General features: G+C 51.6%; 2 protein-coding genes across 7 annotated transcripts; one reads left to right on the top strand and one right to left on the bottom strand.

Annotated features, from left to right (window-relative positions):
• The first annotated feature begins 29 nt into the window (after window positions 1-29).
• MIER2 (MIER family member 2) lies at window positions 30-10,927 on the top strand. 5 transcript variants are annotated; one of them, XM_015886701.2, is made up of 13 exons: window positions 30-99; window positions 3,230-3,317; window positions 3,824-3,975; window positions 4,607-4,792; window positions 5,348-5,468; window positions 5,741-5,850; window positions 6,330-6,399; window positions 7,282-7,433; window positions 7,676-7,757; window positions 7,863-7,957; window positions 8,729-8,856; window positions 9,531-9,667; window positions 9,871-10,927. In XM_015886701.2, exons 1-13 carry the CDS (start codon window positions 91-93, stop codon window positions 10,344-10,346), a joined length of 1,806 nt encoding a protein of 601 aa, XP_015742187.1. In that variant the 5' UTR covers window positions 30-90; the 3' UTR covers window positions 10,347-10,927. The 5 variants fall into 5 exon arrangements, with proteins under 5 accessions (XP_015742187.1, XP_032296882.1, XP_015742190.1 ...); XM_015886704.2 differs by having other exon boundaries at window positions 83-99; window positions 4,672-4,792; XM_032440991.1 differs by lacking the exon at window positions 3,230-3,317 and having other exon boundaries at window positions 75-99.
• Window positions 10,928-14,981: 4,054 nt separating this feature from the next.
• Window positions 14,982-21,983, bottom strand: MEX3D (mex-3 RNA binding family member D). 2 transcript variants are annotated; one of them, XR_004305466.1, is made up of 3 exons: window positions 21,473-21,983; window positions 15,459-16,803; window positions 14,982-15,422 (listed from the first exon to the last, which is right to left on the bottom strand). XR_004305466.1 is itself a non-coding variant. In XM_015886752.2 (2 exons), the coding sequence occupies exons 1-2, from the start codon at window positions 21,981-21,983 to the stop codon at window positions 15,548-15,550; spliced, it is 1,767 nt and encodes a 588-aa protein (XP_015742238.1). In that variant the 3' UTR covers window positions 14,982-15,547. The 2 variants fall into 2 exon arrangements, 1 of the variants encoding a protein (XP_015742238.1); XM_015886752.2 differs by having other exon boundaries at window positions 14,982-16,803.
• Between the last annotated feature and the right edge of the window lie 221 nt (window positions 21,984-22,204).

Here is a 22,204-nt window from a genome sequence, read left to right as displayed (position 1 = left end):
ATGGCTCCTCAGCCAATCAGAACTCACATCCACATCCGGGACCCTCGCCCCCCCCCCTTCTTCAACCTCCGCCGCCGCTCGAGCCCGGCCATGGCGGAGGTGAGTGCGGAGCCGGTGGGGTCGAGTCGGGCCGGGCCTAAGATGGAACCGGGCTTAACATAGAACCGGGTCTTGTGTATTGCTTTAGGGCCGGGTCGGACCCCATGTGGGGCGGGGATGGGATCCGAGGAGCGGGGCTGGTTATGGGATGGGAGCTGCGGGGCCTTGGGCCTGGTTGGGTGGGAGGCCTGAGGGGTGGGGGGGGTATGGGAGCAATGGGGATGGGAATGGGAACGGGGTGGGGGGGTGTAGGGGGGGAATTGGGGGCAGAACGGGGCTATGGGGGCATTGGGGGGGTGTCCTGTGGTGGGGATGGGTTGGGACCCCTGTGGGTTTGTCTGGTGCTGCTATTGTTGTTGTACCCATTGCACTGCGGCCCTATGGCATCTCATGGGGATTCCTTCACACCATGGGGCTTCGTGGGGAGTGGGGCATGTGGGAGTGATGGGAGCTCTGTGTGTCTATGGGGGGAGCTCTGTGTGTCTGTCTTATCTATGGGGGGAGCTCTGTCTGTCTGTCTATCTATGGGGGGAGCTCTGTCTATGGTTGGAGCTCTGCGATGGCCGTTGTTTGTCACGGGACACCAGCTTCTATCAGAGTAGCAGTCCTCACCATTGGGACATCACAGCATCCTCTACCTGTCCTACCTGGAACAGCTCCGTCTTCATTTTGGCCTTTGGACCATCAGAGCACAGTGTGCTGTGTTCCTCTTTATGCTGTTGCTTTGGTGTGATGTTGGCCAACACATCCCTTTGCCTTTGGGACAGCACAGTGCATTGTGGATGAGGTTGGAGCATGGACTTTCCCCAATGGCATCACCAGAACACGAAGTCTGGGCAGTGCAGGATGTGACCTGTCTACAAGTCTTATCCTAAGACTAAGACGTCTTATCCTTTGTGGATGTTTTGCTCTTTCAGATGCATAGGATACAACACAAATGTGTTCCTATCCATACTGCTTTGCTCTGCCTACTGCTGGGGTTTGCAGAAAGCAAATCCAAGTTGACTCTCACAGAGTTCGAAATACGTGTTAAACTAGCTCAGGAAATCACTTTAGTTATTAAAATAATGATGATAGATGGAGAAATGTTCTCTCTTTTTACTCGTTTTCTTTCAAGAGTTGCTTCAGCTTGAGGGACTTTCCATCTCTGGCCAATTGTAGTCAGTGCTGCAATGGAAAATGGCTTTGTCTGTGCCCTTCCTCTGTGTTTGTTAAGATCTGGCTCTTGCTTGGTTCGACGTGCTCAAAAACTTGAATCCAGAACACAGAATGGAGTGCTGGAAACATCTGAAAATACATAGAAGAGAATGGATCATGGGTCAATGTCTGTGTAAGTGTTGGGAGAGGCAAGAGGTTGGAACGGGGTGATCTTTGAGGTCCCTTCCAACCCAAGTGATTCTATGATTGCGCCTGAGAAGCAGAGAATAATGGAAGGAAACCTGCTGCTGGAAATACCTTTTCTTTTCCCAAGTGACCAATGGATGGAGGAGCCATTTTCCAACTCGGTGGTTCACTGTGGAGGTGAATGGAAATCACTTCTGCCATCTCCCATGGGGACGAAGCTGCCACCAGCAGTAGATGACACCATTGGTAACTCATCTGGGCACATCTAATGATGCTTTGGTGTCCCTCCTCTCTTGTTTCTTCCTTTCTCAGTCCAAACACAGCAGTGCCAGTCATTTCATGGTAACCTCTAGCTTCCAGCAGTTCCCATTCACCCTAATGCTGCCTTAGTGCTCTGGGGACTGTGATTAGTTACTGGGTTGTCATCCTGCCATATTGACTATTGCTCTTTGTTGTAGCATCTGATCTTTAATCCAAGAGCTCATCATTCCCTGACACCTTTTCAAGCCAGCCCTTCTGCTGCTGCTTTCAGTCTTCAGAATCCTTTGCGTGCAGCTCCGTATTGATCCCCGTGTGAAGGAGGCACAGTCAATATATGGATCATTGTCGCAGGACAGAGAGCTTTGCAGATCACTCGAGGCAAAAGGGAGCGTAGCTCACACCCTTCTCATTCTCACCAGCCTGGGATTATTTGTTTGCATGGATTTATCCAAGAGGGTTTTGTGCTCAGTCTCATTCCAGCAAGGACCAGCAAAGAGACATTGAACTTTCCTGAGTTATGAATCCATTTCTCAGCATGACCACTCTCAAAATGGAGGTTGTCTGAACTCTTTCCTTCCATTAGCCCATAAATGCCTTCCTTCATGTTGTGCTCTGCCAGCAGCCAGGGTGGTCTCCAATGGGGTTACCCTGTTGCTAATGATCAGACCCTGGGGATGATGAATGCAACCTGGATGCCCTGGCTCACAAAGTAGATCACAACGAGGTGTCAGCAATGACTGTGTTGTACTGATGCTCTGACTTCCATCTGCCATCAGATGCTCTCAGTCAGCTCATAGGCATCGCTTAATTACCTGCTCACTCCCTACCTGGGCTGAACTTGATGAACAGCATTTCCATGTCCCTCAGCACAGGGAGCTGCAGATGTTCTGGATTACTTTTCAGGCCTCAGCCCGTATTGCTACCTGAACTGAATACCAAAAGGCAGGAGCCTGTTCTCACTGTCCGCCTGTGTCATCTCTTATACCTCACCTCTGCTACTTACCTGCTTCATAGGCTCCTTTGCTGCCTGCCCAGCTTTGAGCCTCTCTGAGTCTCCTGAATGTGGTGAGGCATTGGGGAGAAGCTGACATGGTGGTGGATGGCTGTTTCTGATTGCCAAAGAGTGGCTCAGGTCCTGAAAGTTCTGTGATCCAACAAGTGTGATGTGTGTGTCTGGAGCTAAAATCCTTCATTTAAGTGAAGTAAACCATGAAGACCTGAGGTCTGAAGCTGGTGAGAAGATTAAATAATTAGCAGAGCACTAAAGGTAAAATGGAAACTCCACCACATGCACTTAGAGACTGAGGGGAAGGTGAAGAACCCAAAGAGCAGAGCCACAGAAGAGCTGCTCAATACACCAAAGAGCTCTTCTTCAACAGCTCATTTTCCAGTGCTACCCTGTGTGGATTTTTATTAACTTCTGCTCTGAAATCAAACTGATTACATTTACTGGTGGGGTTGAGAGGCTGCAGGTGTGTTACATTCTTAAGAGGTGTCTCAGCTGTATCTTTCTCTTTCCTTTAAGGCCTCGGTGGGCAGGCAGAGCCCGAGGGTGGTACCATACCCAGCCCACAGCCTATGTCCTGGAGAGCCCAGCCTTCAGAGCGCAGCAGGTAGCAATTGTTTATCCTTCTGTTTGTTGGTCTGATTTCCAGAGGATTCCAGGATGCTCCTGGATCAGTTTGTTTCCTCCCCTTCTTCCAACATCTTTTGAACCTGTTGGTTGATTCCAATTACGTTTGTCTTAATAAGTCTTAATGATGCCAAAGCTCTTACAAATGTCCATTTGCTGTTCTCCCAGTATTATCCTAAACATGCCTCAAATGAAGGAAAAGCTGCAGTGTGCATTCAGTTATATGACTCTCTCTAGCCAAGAGAGGAACATAAATACTTGGGAAACAGACATGGGATATGAATGTTTAGGGAGCCAGGCTTTGCAATGCAGTGTTCACAGAAGGACTTTGTTGCTCCCATCCTTTCTCATTCTTTTCTACCTAATCTCTTCCTCTGGCTTATTGTGGCTGCACATATACACAAGAATGGGTCGTGTCAAGTTTTGCTGCATGAGAAGGTTGGGTTCAGGGTGTTGCTGGTATCCAACTTCTTTTAATCCCTGCAGTTGTGTCAATGGGCTCAGCTGATCACCGACTGAACCTAGCAGAGATCCTTTCGCAGAACTATGGCGTACGGGAAGAAAGGGAAGAAGAAGATGATGCTCAGGAGAAACAAAAGTCTTTAGAAGAGCTGGAGAAGAGTTTCAGTGCCTCTCAGGTAAAGGCAGCAAGGGAGAGGAAGGGAAATTACCTGATGGATTTTCTTGTTTTCTTTGGCAGTACTGGTACCGAAGGTCTTTGTGGGAATCTGTCTTGCTTGCTGTATGCTGTGTTTAAGTCCGCCCATCAGTAAGTCTTAGATCCAGATTTGGATAGCAAGGAGTTGGTCTTTCAGCAGCTGGTGGCAGTATGTGATGGTCTGCCTGGTATCCACTAACAGCTGTTCCTTCACACGCTCTGTTAAGGAGCTGTTGGCTGCATATGCAACGTCCATCCCATGGTGGAGAGGAGCCACAGAGAAGAGATGATGTGGTTCTCTGGTGGGTGCCTTCCCATGGGGGCCTCAGTGGATTTGTTCCATCTCTTCTGCTGTATCAGTACAGTTTTACTGTTTGGCATCTCTTCACCAGCATGGAACCTAGTATAAATATATTTTAAAAATACCTTTGACAGTATTATTTTGGGGTGAAAGTTCCTGGTTTGTCCGTACCTTTGAGACGTACCTTTGAGGTTGTGGTGTCCTGGAAGGCCATACCCCCTTCCTTGTGCAGCATCACCCAAGGCACTCAGAGCCCCCAGAAGAGCAGAGCTGCCATGACTGCCTCTGCATATCTCTGTGTTCACTGCAGCTGCTGTTGTTCTCGGTGATTGTTCCATGCCTGATGAAGCTTTGTCCTCCTCTCGCTCAGAGCAGTGAAATGCCATTTGAGGAGCTGCTTGCACTTTATGGCTATGAGGCATCCGATCCCATTTCGGAGCAGGACAGCGAGAGCAATGACATTCCTCCAAATCTCCCTGATATGACTCTGGATAAGGTAAGAGCAGCTGTCAGTTTGGGTGTGTGCTGTGCTGCCTTAGAGCTCCATGTGTCTGGTAGCTCTTTGCAGAGTGAGTTTGGGTAATGCCAAAGGAAGGGGTCTACCTGGTTCTGGTGCCCCAGTGAGAAAAACCAGGTGCAGAAGTGTAAATGAATATACAGAGTATGGAGGAGGCTGGAAGAAAGTTGGCTTTTAAATAGAGCACTGTCACAATTCTGTATTAAATTCTGTATGGAACTTTGGTAACAGTTCTTGGCTCATGAGGTGAGTCTGTGAATAGATGGGGAAGATTTGGATCTTCCTTCAGTGCTAGTTAATGTATCTCTGGCTTCCTTAGGAATCCACTCTCCTCTGAACACTTGGAGTGCTTCAAGGGAGAATCATCTGGGGATGATGGGGAGCACGAGGGAGAATCTGTCTTTGAAGCTGTGGCTGTGGGAGGGTGAGGAGAGCTGTGGATACAGCCACCCCGGGGCAGAAATGCTTTCCTTTAGACCGCCCTCCCTATCCCCCCTTCTTACTTTCATGTAATTTTCTTCTTGTTGTTAAAAGGAACAAATAGCAAAGGATTTGCTTTCGGGGGAAGAAGAGGAGACACAGTCTTCAGCTGATGATCTGACTCCATCGGTCACGTCCCACGATGCATCAGACCTATTCCCAAACCAGCCTGGCTGTACGTGTTGCTAATTTCTATGTGGTTGTTTTGTACTTCACTGTGACCTGCAGAGTAAAGCAGGGAATTATTTCTTTACTTTGTCACTGAATTCCATGTGGCAACTGTGCACATTCTCTTATTTAAAAGAAAAGAGTGGAAATAGGTGTAAGTTGTCACTGAGGACCGCTCTGAAAGTGACTTTAAGACAGAGAATAAAGGAAAGGAGAGGAAATGTGGAGCGGTAGAAATAAATCATTTCATAACAATAAATCTTTCCCTTTTCCACAAAGCAAACAACTTCCTTGCTGATGAAGACAAAGAGCCCTGTTCATCTCCATGTGCTTCCTCCATGGCTGAGGAATCAGAGGAGGATTCCATGCCATCTAGTGAGTGTAAGAAGGTGAGTGATTGAAATCTGTCTGAAACTGTTTTCTGCTTCACATATGCAAAGGCTGTGCCTTGGTAAGTCAAAAGTACACTCTGTAGCCCTATAAAAGGGAATTGCTGGGCAGTATTCCCAGTGGGCTTTGCTGGAGGGGGAACCATCTTATCAAAGAGAGGAGTGGATTCCAAATTCATCCTGGCTATGAAGGTTGCAGGAGACCTTAAGCACATCTTTTATCTCCATCCTCAGCTATTTGCTGTATATCTAACATTGGAACAGTGTAAATGCCTGAAGTAGCTAAAATATTCTCTGTCTAGTTGTAAATCTTTCTAGTTACCCTATAAAGGTGTCAGGGTTCCCTAGAAGTTATAGTGACACTGGGGGCTGCAGATGTACCCTGGCCTTGTGGTGTCACAGTCCTTAAATAATGAAGTAAACTCAGTGCCCACATGCAGCCTGTTCCATTTACCCAACTTTCTGTGATGGTATTTCAGGACATCAGTATTGGACCTCAGTTCCAAGCCACAGTTCCCATCCTCCACTTAAACAGGCACAGTGAAAAAGGTAAGGCAGCTTCCTTGTGTGTCTTGTTTGGGTGCAGGGCTGCTGACGTAGGGATTTAATAGGCTCTGGATCACTAAATCTATTTTCTATCTCTCATCTTGGCATCTTTCAGTATCAACACCAAAATTTACAGCTATACCCAAGCTAGCTTTAAACTAGCTCACTTGGATTTGCTTCTGGTAGGTGAACAGGTGAAACATGAAGGGTGCTAGCATTTTATATCTGAATAGGAAATGAAATCACTGTGTTTCTGGTTATTTTTATTGCAGAATCCCTTCTTGCTTTCCTCTGTGCTGCTTATTTTACTCATGGACTTAGAGCCTTGAGACCTAAAAGGGGCAATAAACACATAGTGGTGTTGTGTGCTGCTGCTGCTTTATGTGGATGGAGCAGCTCATGGAGGAGCATTACAAGCTAGCACAGTTTTGCAGCTGCTTAGTTTTGTTTCTAGGATGAAGAGGGTCTTGAGCTGCCAGACTTGCAGCTTAAAGCTGCCTTTGCTTCTTCATCCTTTTGCTGTGTGTGGGAAAATACACCTTGCAACCTTTGGCTTTTAAGTAGCCATGATTAATGAATCAAAGCAACAGAGAACATGGTAACAAAAAAACTCACCAGCCAACCCTTGTGAAGAAGTGGAAACAATTCAAGCCCTGTGCTTGGGTCTCTGGAATAGGTATAAGCAGCGTTAGGCTTATCTGCCTCCAGAATCAGGAGGGCAAGACGCAGTGCCTTCACAAAGATGTCTGCCATCTCTAGTGCCAGGTTGGAGTCCAAGCAAAGGTTTTCTCTCTCCTTTTATCTCTGCTGTGCATGTCCATGCTGATTGTTTCTCAAAAGCAATAGGATTCTCTGATAAGCTGATTTCTGTGCTTTTTCTGTTAGCCTATGAAAATGAAGATCAGCTGCTTTGGGACCCAAACATCCTACCTGAAAGAGAGGTTGAAGAGTTCCTGTACCGTGCTGTGAAGCGGCGGTGGGATGAGCTGTCTAGCAGCAGCCTGCCAGAAGGAGAGATGGTGAAAGACAATGAACAGGTAAACCCTTGTAGGCAGAGATACTATCAAGATAAAATTCTGTCATAATGGTGCAACATTCCTTCGAAGATCCTGAGCAAGGCTCACTTAAAAGAGAACAGGACCTCCTGTGATCCTCTCCTCCTGCTAATGGCAAAATGACTCCTGGGAAAAATAAGTGTTAGGAGACAGATGTGAGTCGTAAGGAGCTTCTGGTCTGTTTCTCTCATACAAACTGTCAGCCACTTTCATTTGTGCCCTAGGCTTTGTACGAGCTGGTGAAATGCAACTTCAATGCAGAAGAGGCATTACGGAGGTTACGGTTCAATGTGAAGGTTATCAGAGGTGAGAGCCCCCTGTCTGGATCCTACCCCAGAAGTCAAGGTGCACAGAATTCTTCTTGGATTCTGTACTTTTTCCCCAAATCCTCTTTCTTTTCCCCCCCTCTAGATGAGCTTTGTGCCTGGAGTGAAGAAGAATGTAGAAATTTTGAACATGGCTTCAGGGTCCATGGGAAAAACTTCCATCTTATCCAGGCAAACAAGGTAAGGATGCTCACCCCTGTGTCACGCTAAGACAAAGGGAATGAGAGAGGTGTATTTTGAGCCTTGGCTAATGAAGGAAGTTCAGGACTGCTGAGTTCCAACCCCAGGCTTTGTGTTGACTCATGCTAGCAGGTGATGGGCTGTTCACTGCCCTGCTCTGCCTTATTTTCCAGGTGGGAGAAGTCACAAACAACACTGGCCTGCATGAGTGATGTCAGTTAATTACTGATTAGCCCTTTCTGGAAGTCTCAAAAAGTTCTTTCCAAACTCTCAGCCCTTGCAGTACCTTCTGTGAATGAGTGAGTTGAGCATGTGGATGTTTTGTAAAGTCCCCTGGGGTCCTCTAGAATGAAAGATGCTGTTGTAGGGAGAACTGGGCCCCAGGACATATGCTGCTGTGCTGGGAGTTGGCAGAACCAGAGAGTCCAGTTCTGCTGCTGATTCATTGTGGGCATGTTGACTCTGGCCAGTGAAAATGGATGCAGGTTTGCTCTCTCGATGTTAAGTGTGCTACTGGAGGTGCAGGAAAGCCCTGCATGAATGTACTGTGTGTGAGCCCACACTGGGGTCTGCAAGAACATGGGGAATTTCCTTCTCTGGCTGATTACCACCTTGGAAATCTCAGTATCTGCTTCTGTTCTGCAGTGTAGCTGTGTCCGTAGCAATATATATCACCACCATGCACTTGATTTTCTGTTCTGCTCAAGATGGGTGAATAGCCCTCACTCCATGAGACACATCTGGGTGCTTATTGAGATCTTTCCCCCTCAGGTCCGCACCCGGTCAGTGGGTGAATGTGTGGAGTATTATTACATGTGGAAGAAGTCAGAGCGCTACGACTACTTCACTCAGCAGACTCGTTTAGGAAGGAAGAAGTACGTCCTCCACCCTGGAGCCACGTGCGTGGAATATTCTCACACTAAAATTAGTAATATTGTGAAGGTCCCTGCTGCGAAACACCTCCGCTGTAAAGACTGTCTGCTCTGGAAGGCTTTTTGGGGTGGGAGCACGTAGCCTGTTCTCAGAGCCTAACCCACTGTTGGTGTGGGAAGGGATGCTGAAGCAATTACGTGCTTGGATCTGGGCTGACTTATGCCAGACAGTACTGCTTTCTTTCGTCATATAAATGCATTCATGAGAGAGGTTAAGGCCAGGGGCTCAGGGCTGATCTCAGGGAGTAATTCAGATGGTTGAAATTTAAGGAATAGGATTTTTCTACATGCTCAATTTTGGATGTTTTGGAGGTGAATTAATTTATTACCCAGACATTCCCCTTTGAGGCAAATTGAAATCTATGTTAATTACAGCAAATGCTTTTCTAAAAGCTTGAAGCTGCAATGCTTTAAAAGGTCAAAACGAAATATTTAAGTGGAATCCACCCTGATTTAACTGCGATTGCCTCCGTGCCAGAACCTAAACTGGGTTCTGCAGACTGAGAAGTGACAGAGTTTCCTTTTTGTGAGGCCTCTCCATCCCTGTTGCTTTATCTGTTGGTGGGTTTGGATCTGAGACTTCCCTGCCTACATCCCTCTGGTTTGTGGGTGGTCACAGTGCTGTCTGCCTTTCCCCACAGGGATTACACTGACAACGATTTGGATGGGGGTGAGGTGGAAAACGCCAGCCGCTCTCGGAGCTCCCCACCCATCCCCTCTGCCACCAGCTGCCTGGACTCTCACTTTGGCCAAGACCAGCTGGCAATTGAGAGCGCAGGTAACTTCCTTCCCTTCTCTGTACCATGGGAGAGGAGTTCTCCTCCTCTCCATCATTCAGCAGCTGGGCCCTCCTTTTGCTGTTATCCAGCAGTTGCTCTTTTCCCTGTATCATGTCAGTGTTCTCTCAGGGTATGGTGCACGTAAAGTTGCACGTCTTTCTCTGTTCATCTCTCTTACATTTCCCTCCTTTGCTGTATGCAGAGCCCCTGAGCGTGGAGAGCACAGCCTGCAGCCTGGGCAGCATGAGTGAATCTGGACAGGGCTACGAGTGCAGTACTCCTTCAGAGACAAATTGTTCCTTTGACCCCACGGAGGAGACCTCGTCAGGCACCATGTCTGCTTCCTGCACACGGCATACTGTCACCCCCTCGGACACGGGGCTCTTTGCTTTGCCACCAGCAGGACAGGGACTGGCAGAGAAGCAGGAGACGTTACAAAACTCTGGTGAGACGATAACCATGGATTTCACTCTCCCTGCAGACATTAATGAGGGTTTGCCTTTAATTGCTGGCCCTGTGGATTTGGGCAGAGACCCAGAGGCAGTGGTGGCCCCTGCTCAAGTGTCCTTATCGGTCACGGATTTTAGCCTCATTGGCATGGGAGATGTAAATAGTTTCCTGACTGCTCATCAGGCCTGCTCAGCACCTGTGGCTCGGTCAGAGCCTTTGTCACAGTGAGAATTTTCAGTCGCAAACCTGTCATGGACCCAGCAAGGACTTGGACCTGACTGAGTCAAATCCTGGAACTTCCACTGTTCTGTAGGGACAGTTTGGAGCTCTTGGTCAGAATCCGTCTTTCCATCCTCCTTGATCCAAGGCTACAGTGAAACCAAACACATTTCTTCTCCAGCGTGTTCTGACACAGTCATACAAAGCTGGTGGCTGGCTTGAGTGAGGGGGGAGGCTGATGACTTCCCCCTCCCATTTCGTTGACCGCGTGTTACCCCAGGTAATGCCAGGCTGTTGGGGAAAATCCCTGCCCTCAGTGTAGGGGAAGTGCCCTCTGGCCCCAATGGGACAGTCCGAGTGAAGAGATGTCTTGAAAACAGGGATGTATCACAGGCACTTCAGGGCTGGGACTGAGGGTGTGGTCTGAAGGGTCCGAGAGCTTAGGAAATCAACATGAAGCACAGCCTGCTTGGGCTGGAGGGCTGTTCACCAGCAGAGGTGAGCGTGGTGATGCCAAAGGAAGGTGAGGAGACCTGGCTGTTCACCCACATGTAGTGCATTGCAATAGAAGCCACCCTCCCTGCTCCCTTCCTCGCAGCTTTCCTGTGCTCTGTGGGTCGTGGTGCTGCACACAGTGCTGTTCTCAAAGCTCCTGCAGTGTGTGTTTCCCTCTGCCCCCAGCTGCAGGTGCAGTGGTGCAACCTCTTCCAGTCCCCTGGCCAAAGCTTCAGGGCTTGGAAATGGATGCTGTGTTAGTACGGTGCATGCTTAAACCTTTCCCATCTTCCTTTGCAGAAGGAGGGATTGGTTGTCTCTGGGTTGAATCTCGCTTTGAACAGTGACTGGAGATAGAATAGTGAAGGTGAATATGGAGAAGCAGGAGGTGCAGGGATGGGCATGGATGTGTGTGCAGCCTGGGAGAGCAACAGCTTTCAGCCCTTGTGACTTGCTGGCATCAGAGAAGCTTGCCCACAGCAGCACCAGCCATCCTCACTGCCACTCTGAGCACACAATGTGCACCTCAGCCCTTGGGAGCACCCAGTGTAGGGCACCAATGAGCACTGAGACCCAGCAGGAGAACACATGGTGTTCCTTTCCCTTTTCAACCACCTCTGTTCTAAAACGTCACCCCTCGAGCTCTCATAAAGGAGAATAAGGGATATCTGTACTGCCATTAGCACTCAGGAGGTGATGGGGTGGGTAGGAGCTGGTTGGCTGCTGTACTGGCTGATAGTGCCAGGTGTAGGGTTTATCCCTGGCTTAAATCCACTCATCGTTCTCATTCCCTTGTTCCATGCAGGGAATGCTGTCTGTTGACTTGCAAGGCAGGGCTCTGGTGCGGATATTCCCTTCCTCCAGGCATTTTTCCCCGTGGTTTGAGAAGGGTTTTTGGGTTAAGATTGTTTTGCTTATTTTGGTAGAAGCCTTCAGGGCTGTGATCCTGCACTTGGTGGTGGTGGATATGGAAGATGACTTAAACTATTAGCCTGGATCCTCCTTTTACCTGAGGAGCACGGAGACAGCGCCAGCCAACACCAAGGGATGGCTTAGGATCCAACCCATCGTCTCTCACCTTCTGAACCCCAGACCTGTTCCCCTTGTACCAGCAGTGGGTTGTTTCAATCCCAGCTGTGCCAAGATCCAGACACAACCCTCCTGTGACCGGGCATCGCTCTGCAAACCACATATGGTAAAACAGAGATGGTTGGCTGCATCCAGCTGCTGGAAAGGGGAAAGCAAAGCCAAATGCCGGCTGTATAGTGGGACTGCCCAGGTTGTGATCCCCCCTTTGTGGGGTAGGTAAGAGGAAGCTCAATGGCTGGAAGGAGAGGAGGAGGTAGGGAGGGCTGGGCTGGGCCTTGGCTTCTCTCCATCAGCCAAGTTTTTAGTTTTTAAGGCTTTCTTTTACCTTTGGTTTGTTTCAATAGGGGATGGGGGGGTTTGAGGCTGGAGGAGGCAGCAATGTCTCTTATTTATATTATTCAGTGTTGTTTACAGATTCGCATGGGGTTGGGGGGGGGGTCTTTCAATAGGAGGAGCTGGGCTTTAATTGCTTTAATGGAGGGGGCTGGAAAATGGCCGGGATGGGGATAAGGAGGTTTGTATTTTAATGGGGTTTTTCCTTCTTACAAAGCACATTCACTCGGAGCTGCTCCCAGTGCTCAACTCCTTTACCCCCCCCCCCCCCCCAAACAAATGAAAAAAAAAGGTTTTGTCTAGAAAGCTGACTAGAACTAAACATATAACCACCCTATAGCCCCTATAGCTGCCCTATAACCACCCTATAGCCCCTATAGACCCCACAGCCGCCCTATATCCACCCTATAGCCGCCCTATATCCACCCTATATCCCCCTCACGCCCTACACTGTGAAGTGAAACTGCCTTGAAGGCCCCTCGCCGTTATTTATTTAATTAAAAAAGCCTCATTTGAAAAAAACAAAAACGAGCAGGAAAATGAGCCTCGGGGGAGTTGCGTTGTGGATTTGAAGGTCCCTGTTACTCCAATTGAGCTGCCAGGACCTGGCGGAGCAGCTGAAAGGACCTGCCACATGGTCGAACTGCGCATGCGCATGGGCCCGCAAATATGGCGTCTCTCCGCTCTAACCGCTCTATGCCTCCAGTCCCGTCGTGTCTGTGGTAACTAGGCCTCCTGCGCGTACTGCGCATGCGTGTGGAGCCGCAAACATGGCGTCTAGCCGCTCTATGCCGCCAGTCCCGTCGTGTCTATGGTAACTAGGCCTCCTGCTCGTACCGCGCATGTGCGCGAAGCGTCAAAAGCCACTTTCTCGCGCTCCGACCGCTCTGCGCAGCCAGTCATCCAATCTCTATGGTCTTCGGTCCTCCGCACGGCTGTACGCGGAAGTGGCTCCGTGCTCCTCAATGGGAGGAGGTGAATATCCGAGGCCTGAGGGCAGCGGGGCTTAAACCAGCAAATAACGACAGAAAACCTTTGTTTTAGAGGAGAAAATCATTCAGTGAGGGTTATTCCTCATTCCCACGGGCATCACTCTCCTGTGGGTGGGTTCCCATTGCCCACAGCTGTAGTTGTTTCTGGGTCTCAATGGCTCATCCTTCCCTATGGCACCCATTCATCCCTATAGCCCATTAATTGGGTCCCACAGGCGCCCATTCATCCCCATGACCCATTCATTGGGTCTCATGGACTCCCATTCATGTCCATGGCCCATCCTTCCCCATGGGCCATTCATTGGGTCCAATGGGTGCCCATTCATCCCTATGGCTCATGAATTGGGTCCCATGGACTCCCATTCATCCCTATGGCCCACCCTTCCCCATGGCCCATTCATCCCTATGGCCCATTCATTGGGTCCTATGGGTGCCCATTCATCCCCATGACCCATTACCTGGGTCCCATGGACTCCCATTCATACCCATGGCCCATTCCCTGGGTCCCACAGGCACCCATTCATCCCTATGGCCCATTCATTGGGTTCCCATGGGCACCCATCCTTCCCTGTAGCCCATTCATCCCTATGGCCCACCCTTCCCCATGACCCATTCACCCCTATGGCCCATTCATTGGGTCCCACAGGCGCCCATCCTTCCCCATGGCCCATTCATTGGGTCCCATGGACTCCCATTCATCCCTATGGCCCATCCTTCCCCATGACCCATTCATCCCTATGGCCCATTCATCAGGTCCTATGGGCGCCATGGTTGTCTCTCAACAACCCATAATGGGGGGAAGGCAGAGGATGGCGACCCCTGGGGGAGCAACAAGGCTCCCAAACAAACACCCCCTTCCCATTGATAAGGGCTGTCACCTGCAGCCCCAAACCCACCCAAACCCATTTGTTCCCCCCAACCATGTCCCAAAACCCACCATCCCGAAGGCATCCAATCAGCAGAGGCAGCACAAGGGTTGGTATATATAGTAAAAAGTCTTTATTAAGAAGGCTTTGAAGTCAAAAAATAAAACTCTTGATACAATTTTCATCACCGTCAAGTCAGCTCAGCAAATATATAATCAGTACTTTAGCCAGGTAAGGTTAAAGGTCCGTTATTTGTTTGTTTTTTGTTTGTTTTTTTTGTATTTTTTTTTCTTTAAAATAAAATATATTTTAGTCTTTAAAATTTATTCAATAAAGTACATATTTATTATTTTTTTTTCCTTTTTTTTTGTTGTTTTTTTTTCTCCTAGAAATTCCCTACATATACAGAAAAAAAAAAGAGGTAAAAAATGAAAACTAGAACGACAAAACCAACAACAAAATCCTCCACCCCCCCTTTCATCCTCCTTCCCAACCCTCCCCCCTTTTAAACCAACCAAAGGAGATACTGAAACCTTCCTGCCTTTCTGCTTCTCAATGTGTTTCAATGATACCCCCCCCTTTACCCCTCTCATAACCCTCCTAATGCTCGATGGGCAACTTTTCACATTGGCAAAAAATAGAAGATCCAAAAGACCTGCGTTACCAAAAACGACGACAACAAAAATATATAGATATATATTTATAGAACCGAATCATCCGAACAAAAATAATTATTATAATAATAATTAATAACTACGTACAAAAAAAAAAGAAAAAAAAATAAAGGGATGATGGAAACCGACAAAAAATTATATATAATAATAATAGAATGCTTTTAAAAAAATAAAAACAAGACGACTCTTTGCGTGTCCTTTGAAAATAAAAAGTGCAACCGGGACCCTTTTCTCTCTGTTTATTTAACTTTGCAAACTGAATACTGTTATTTGGAAAGGACTGTTGAACAACAGCTGGGCTTCCTCTCTTTCCCCAGCTGCCACAGCCGGGCTAAGAGTTAAAGCTATTCTGTAAACATTGGGTTCTGCTCCTCACTGCGGTTCTGCATCTCTCTCCCTCGTCGTCTTCGTCTGCCCCCTTTTTCCTCCCCTCACCCTCCCAACCCCTTTTTGCTCTGCCCCTTTCTTCCCTCCCCTCTTCAATCCTGTCCCCTCCGGCTTCAATCCAGCTGGAGAAACAGCATCTCCATCCCTGCACCCCCAAGTCCAATCCTTTCAATACAAAGGGTTGACGCCGACAGTCGCATTGATGCCAACGGTTGCCTTGATGCCAATGGTCGCGTTGACCCCAACGGTTGCGTTGACCTCAAGTGTTGCGTTGGCCCCAACGGTCGTGTTGACTTCAACCTCTTCAAGTCCTTAAAAAGTTGAGTTGGAGGGGAAAGGGAGCCGGGCTGCTCGCTGCATCAAGCTGGCATCGGCTAGGAGAAGATATGGATGGCTTGGGTGGCCGGTGTGTGGCACGCGGGGCACTCGGGCTCGGCCTTGCCGCAGATACGCATGGCACACTCCATGCAGAAGAGGTTGTGGCCACAGGGCACCAGGGCGGCGATCACCTCGCTCTCAAAGCACACCATGCACTCACGGGAGCTCTTGCGATGACCGTCGGAGCTGCTGGAGTCGGTGGGTGAACCAGAAGCGGCCGAGACGCTGCCGGGCAGCGATGAGGAGGAGGAGTAACCTGTGCTGGTGGAGAAGGAGGAGAGCGAGCCCTGGGTGGGCAACCAGGACAAGGTGCTGACGGGGTTGCTCTGGATGCGGCGTGCCAAGGGGTGCTCCAAGGCCCCTCCGGAGCTCTCTGGCAAGGTGGGTGAATGGCGTGGTGTGGCCGTGCCGCTGTTGCGTCTCTGTGAGCCGCCAAAGGCTTGCAGGGGGTTGGCAGCACGCTCAAAGGGCGACCAGATGGCGGCGGCAGCGCTCGGCGTCGTCAGGTCCAAGGCCAAGAAGTCGAAGCCGAAGTCACATTCCTCTGGGCCCAGTGGGGCTGGCGCATCGCTGAAAGTGAATCCCCCTCCGGTGCTATAAGGGCTGGTAGGGCTGTTATCCGCCACCCGCCCGCTGTAGAAGGACTCGGTGGAGGCGCTGCCCAGGGAGCTGAGGCTGTCGTTGCGCAGCGCAGCCGCGGGCCGGCGGGCTGGATGTGGGGCTTTGGCCCATAAACCAGCAGAACCACCCTGCAGGTCCAAGCAGACGTCGGTGCCGTTGGTGTGGAAGTCGTTGTCGGCATTGACGTCCACGAAGGAACCCGTCCGCATGGTGATGTGGGCCTCGATCTCCTCCCGGGCTCGATCCACGTTCTCGGGCATGCCCGTCACCTCAAAGACCGGCTCCTTGTCCCGGCTGGGAGTCACGATGTAGGTGTGCGTCTGCTGCTGGATGCGCTTGATGGTGGCTCCCTTGGGTCCCACCACCAACCCCACCACGCGGTAAGGGACCCGCACCTGGATGGTGGTCTGGCCCGGCAGGTTGGGGGGACCCTGCAGGGCACCCGTCAGCCCATTTACTTTGTTGCGTGTCGCTCGGATCATGGAGAAGTGCTCAGCAGCTGAGAGGATCTCCCTCTTGGCCATCTCCACGTCCTCCTTCCTCCCGGTGACGATGAAGATGGGTTCCTCGCCCCTCACTGGTGTCTTGATGTATGTGTTTGTCTTGGCACGCAGGGCTTTGATTTTGCAACCTGGAAAGTGACAAAGAAAGGGAAAGCGATGATGTTCTGAGGCCAAAACCTTGTGGGAACACAGTGCCATGGAGGGAGAGATGCAGATCCAATAGGACCCAGAACCAGCAGGACTCAGTGGGTACCACAAGTATCCAGTAGGATCCAATAGGACCCAGCAGGTGCCCTGGTTCTGTGGCTGCAGCTCAGACACCCCTAGCAAAGGCTCTTGGTTCCTTCACACCTCACACCAGCTGCTAAGCCAGGAAATGGCTCGAGCACAGCAGGAATGGATGCAGAGGGATGGGTGGGCACCAAGGCAGGTGGGTGCCAGCTGAGATGGGGTTTGCTGCCTCTCCCGGCCCCACTGATCACACCCTCAGCCCACTCTGCAATACACACTTCATTGCACAGCAAACCCAAAGCAAAGCTGGGATCTCACAGGACAGAGGGAGAAGGAGCGGAGTCTGAAACCCATCCCTGTGCACTGCGATTGCTGCTGCTGCTCCACATCCACAGCACCAAACAGCTGAACGGCACCGGGAGAGCAATACAGTGCACACAGAACAGCAGCTGCGAGCGTATGGAAAGCTCCTCCTGCTCTTAATTCTCAGCAGCAGAGAAAAGGGAGCCCTGAAGGGGGGCTACAGCACGACCCCCTGCAGCCCCAACCCACACAGTGACATCTCCAGTGGGATCCAACGGGGGACAGAGGCAGCAGAACCTCACACAGCTCCCAAACCCTGCGTGCAGCCCCAGAACAGAGCGAGCTGCTGGGATACAGCCCTATGGATCCACTCCCACCCAGGTTCAGCCCTTCCTGCAACCCCTGCCTGAGCTGCCCGGCTCCCAGTGAAGCCGTGAGCGGCTGCGGTGCTCTCCAAGGAAGAGAATGTGGGTGGAGAAGGGTTTGTCGGAGCTTTTCCTAATTTAGGACAGCAACTGGAAGGTGTATTTATGGCTGGGGGCAGCGCAGGGGGCGGGGAAAGCAGCGGCCCAGTCATTGGGGCTGGGCAGAACCAGCAGCCACCAAAGACCCATTTATTAAGTGTCAGCTCCACTTTGCCCTCCCCTCCAGATCCCAGCACCTGCTGCAGGGCTGCCCTGCTCTGGGAGCTGCAAATTGGGGGCAGAAGGGAAGGGAGCAGCAGCAGCAGCACATGTAGGGTTTGAACTTACATATAGGGTTTGCACTCACACAGCCACATGTGTCTCATTGACCGGGGGAGAGGCCACAAAGCAAAGGGGAGAAGAACCTGAAGAGCTGCTAAAAGCACCAGGTGTGATTTGGGGTTTGAGGCTCTGAGGACGCCACGTGCTGCAGGGATGGGGGATCTCAATGGGTTCACAGGGTGTTTGGGGCTAAAAGAGCTTTGGTGCCATCAGCTTTGGGGACACAGCAGGTGGATGGACCCAAGGCAGAGAAATGGGGCTGGTGCCCGCTGGCTGTGGGATGGTTGAACATCCCAGCCACCCCCTTGGGCTGCTATTTGGTGACACAATTAAATACACACAGTGAGCCACCACGGCACATCCATACAACCCCACAGAACCAATGGACACCCCACGCTAGAAGAGTCTCATCAGCATCACAGAGCCCAAAACCAACGAGTCCCATCCTCAGGCAGCTCTGGGAAGTGCCCAAAGCCCCCATAACATCCCACCTGGGATGCACCCGAACTGCACCACACGTGGTTCCATTGCCAGCCAGCAGCAGGGGAATGAATGCTCTGTACCAGCAGGAGCTATTTTCAATCAGTCCCAACACGCCTCCAGCCCAGATGGCCACATCCTTCCTGAGTCCATACAGCACAACATGGGGACCTGGGGTAGAACGGGGTCCCCCCCAGCACCTCCTGCATCCCATTGGGGTTTGGTTTGCTGGGGGTGGCCAAGGTGCAGCTGTAACGATGAGGGATGAGGAAAACAAGGTGCCAGACTTTGCTATAAATAAGGTGGCTTGAAAAGCGTTGCCGCAGATCCAAAAAGACTCTATAACAAAACAGGGGGGAGCTGCAGCCCACATTGAACCCAACTGACACATCCACAGCACCCGGGGGGCTCCTCTGTGTGCTCACCCCGGGGGTCTCAGAGCAGGGTCACCCTCATGGACATGGCATAGAACTCATGATGCTCCACCTGCCCTCACTGCAACACAGGGACCCCATTGCCCACCCTGTGCTCGAATCAATCCATCCCCAGCACAGCTCCCATCACCTGGACCCCGCTGCCCTATTTCTGCTGCTTGCAAAGAACCAAACGATCGGTGCCCACAGCACTTGGAGCAGACGATCCCTCCCACGGACGGAATCATGACCAGGCTTGTACGAGGAGGCACAGCCACGTAATCCTGCCCGGCCACATTGTGGGGTGGGCATGGAGAAGGGCCTGGGACTTTGGGTTCATGTCACACCAGCATTGAGATAGCAAAGATGCCCCTGAGTGCAACAAAGGTTTAATGCTTGAGCTGCTTAACTTAGGTCTGGAGGAGAGAGATGAAAGAGAAGGGAGAAACAGGAGCAACTGCAGCCAACACCCTGTGCCGTGTATCAGCCCATGTGGGTCGGATAAGGATGGTGCTGCCACATCACTGCAGGACCCACAGCTCTGCACTCAATGGGGCAATGCAGGGACACGAGGACGGGTCCTACAGCACCCAAAGAACCACCCAGCAGCACACAGACCTCACAGATCCATGTGGGATGGGGACACGCAGCCCTCACCCCAAAGCCACCACCCCCCCCAGCACAGCATCCCCACAGTGCGTGTGATGGGGACGTGAGGGACCTCAATGCCTGCAGCAATGAGGGGCAGTGAGGAAGAGGAGGCTGATGGAGGAAGGGCTGAGCTGGGTTTTGAGGCCGCTCAGTCCTCATTTAAACCAAGCAGAAGCACAGAGACACCCCACTATGAGCATGGACCCCTCGCACAGCACAGAACCATCCCAGCACACACAGAACCCGCGGTACCGAGCACTGAGTCCACTCGAAACCACCATCCCAGCATGGGGAGGGGGCACAGCGTGAAGCCAACAGTGCTGGGGGGGGGCAAAGGGGGATGCACACAGAGAACATCCCAGGGAGAGCTCAGCAAGGGGGGCTGCAGCCACTGGTGAGCCCAGGACCCCATTGGTGGCACCAGGATCCCATTGGTGAGCACAGGACCCCATTGGTGACCCTGAGACCCCATTGGTGAGCACAGGACCCCGTTGGTGGCTCTGGGATCACATCGATGAGAGCCCAGGACCCCATTGGCGAGCCCAGGACCCCATTGGTGACACTGAGATCCCACCAGTGAGCCCAAGACCCCATTGGTGACCCTGGGACCCCATAGGTGGCACCAGGACCCCATAAGTGACCCCAGGACCCCATTGGTGACCCTGAGATCCCATTGGTGACCCTGAGACCCCATTGGTGAGCACAGGACCCCGTTGGTGGCTCTGGGATCACATCGATGAGAGCCCAGGACCCCATTGGCGAGCCCAGGACCCCATTGGTTACCCTGGGACCCCATTGGTGGCTCTGGGATCACATCGGTGAGCCCAGGACCCCATTGATGACCCTGAGATCCCACCAGTGAGCCCAGGACCCCATTGATGATCCTGGGACCCCATCCATGAGCCCAGGACCCCATTGTTGAGCTCAGGATGACACAACAAAGCAAGCAGGCACTGTGTCCCCTCCTAACACATCACGAGCATCCTCCATATGAGCCCCAACACACCATGGGGGTCCACAGACCCCAATGGAAGCACCGAACCACATCCCCACGCTGAGCACAGCACGATGCTGTCCCGACATGGGGGTTCAATGTGATGTACAGCTGCTCTTAATGAGCTCTCATCATCCTGGGCTCGGCGGTGCCGTATCTACAGCGGGTCAATGGGGTGGGATAAGGGGTGCTAAAAAGTTGGGTGTCCCGATGCCGGTTGGGAGAGAGGCTGGTGGGGAAGCAACGTAGGCCAATGGGAAGCGCAGAGCATGATGTCACCACGCTAATCACAGCATGGCTCGGGCTAACAAAGAGAACAATGAGGCTGCCCAGCTCCCCTTCTTTTCCCTTAGAAAATAAAAGGTTTCCCCCCCCCCAAATCCCTTCAGCAAGGAGGGATGGATGGAGATGGTGGAGGAATGGGATGGCTGGGAGGTGTGGGGAGAGATAGGGGTGTGTGTGTTAAGGGGGGGGTTATGGGGGCAGCCCCCTTCTGGTTTTAATTCATTGGGGATGTTTTGCCTTGTTAAGGTGTATGGGATAATGGGGTGTGTACGGGGGGGGTTGGGACAAAGCAATGTGTGCTTATGGGGTGAAATAAAGGGGGGGAGCTTAGTTTGAAGGGGGGAGTTGGGAGAGGGAGGGGTCCTGGGGGAGGGAATGGTGGTGAGGGAGGGGGGGGGGGGGGATGGATTTGTTATAAAGGACTTAAGAAAAAGTCCGGAAGATGGGCTGAACTTTTAAGATGGGGAATTAAGAAGGGAGGGGGGAGGGGAATGAGCAAAGAATGGTAATCTGACCCAAATGCTGTTGGGGGGGCCCGGGGGTTGAAGGATTCAGACCTATATGGGGGGGTGGGGGGGTCCGAGGAACCGCGAGAAGGGAGGGGTCCTCCTCGGACCCCCCCTCTCCCCCCATAACCTGGGGTTAATACTATAGACCCCGGACCCCCCCCCAAACCCTATAGGGATCCCATTACCTTGCCGGCCCACGATTTCAGCGACGTGTTCTGAACTGGGTACGGGAACGCATTCGGTCATATTGACGCTTTTTTTCCTATTGCCGAGTATATTCATCTGATCGGTCAAAAGAGGTTGAAGTTGATGAGGTGAGAAGTTACCAAAAACTGATGATGATGATGATGATGGTGGAGAGGTACCGGGAAGACTCGGGCTTGTCCCGGGGGGCTCCGGTTCCGTCTCCCCACCCCCTCCACCTCCTCCACCTCCACCCGGTTCGTTCGTATCCTCCAAACCCAACAAGGAGAATTGATCCAAGGCGAATCTCAGCTCTTCGTCTTGCGTCGATATCAACCCCTCCCTCCTTTTTTCCGTATCAATCTCCGGTTCCTGCCCGGTTCTATTGACGGTCGACGTTAATGGGGGTGGTGGAGGACTAGAAGAAGAAGGAGGAGGGTTTAATAAAGCTAAACAACGAGGGGGGGGTCGGCTAGACTCGCCTCCATCGGGTTGATAGATGGAGCCGGGCATGGCGGTGCGGTGCTTTGCGGGGCGGTGGCGGTGCCCGGTACCCGCACACGCCGACTCCCCCCCCCCCCCCCCCCCTCCCCTTTTAGCCCCCTCCCCCGACAATGGGCCGCGCCCCGGCGCCCGCATGCGCAACGTGGGAAGCAGGAAGGGGGCGTGAGTTAAAGGGGGAGGGGGGGGTTTAAGCTCCGCCCATCTAGTTCCGTGACCGAGCCCACTTTTAA

This window comes from Coturnix japonica, chromosome 28 (assembly GCF_001577835.2).
Source record: "Coturnix japonica isolate 7356 chromosome 28, Coturnix japonica 2.1, whole genome shotgun sequence".
NCBI lineage: Eukaryota > Metazoa > Chordata > Aves > Galliformes > Phasianidae > Coturnix > Coturnix japonica.
Note: the sequence above shows the minus strand (reverse complement) of the source record. Positions and strands in the feature narration are given on the sequence as shown.

Excerpts from the sequence above, each read along its gene's own strand:
- MIER2 (XM_015886701.2), top strand. Across the intron at positions 5,469-5,740 it reads ATTCCCAAACCAGCCTGGCT|CAAACAACTTCCTTGCTGAT; the intron begins GTACGTGTTGCT and ends TTTTCCACAAAG. Across the intron at positions 5,851-6,329 it reads CATCTAGTGAGTGTAAGAAG|GACATCAGTATTGGACCTCA; the intron begins GTGAGTGATTGA and ends ATGGTATTTCAG.
- MEX3D (XM_015886752.2), bottom strand. The coding sequence starts at position 21,983 with ATGCCCGGCTCCATCTATCAACCCGATGGAGGCGAGTCTAGCCGACCC. Across the intron at positions 16,804-21,472 it reads TGAAATCGTGGGCCGGCAAG|GTTGCAAAATCAAAGCCCTG; the intron begins GTAATGGGATCC and ends GTCACTTTCCAG.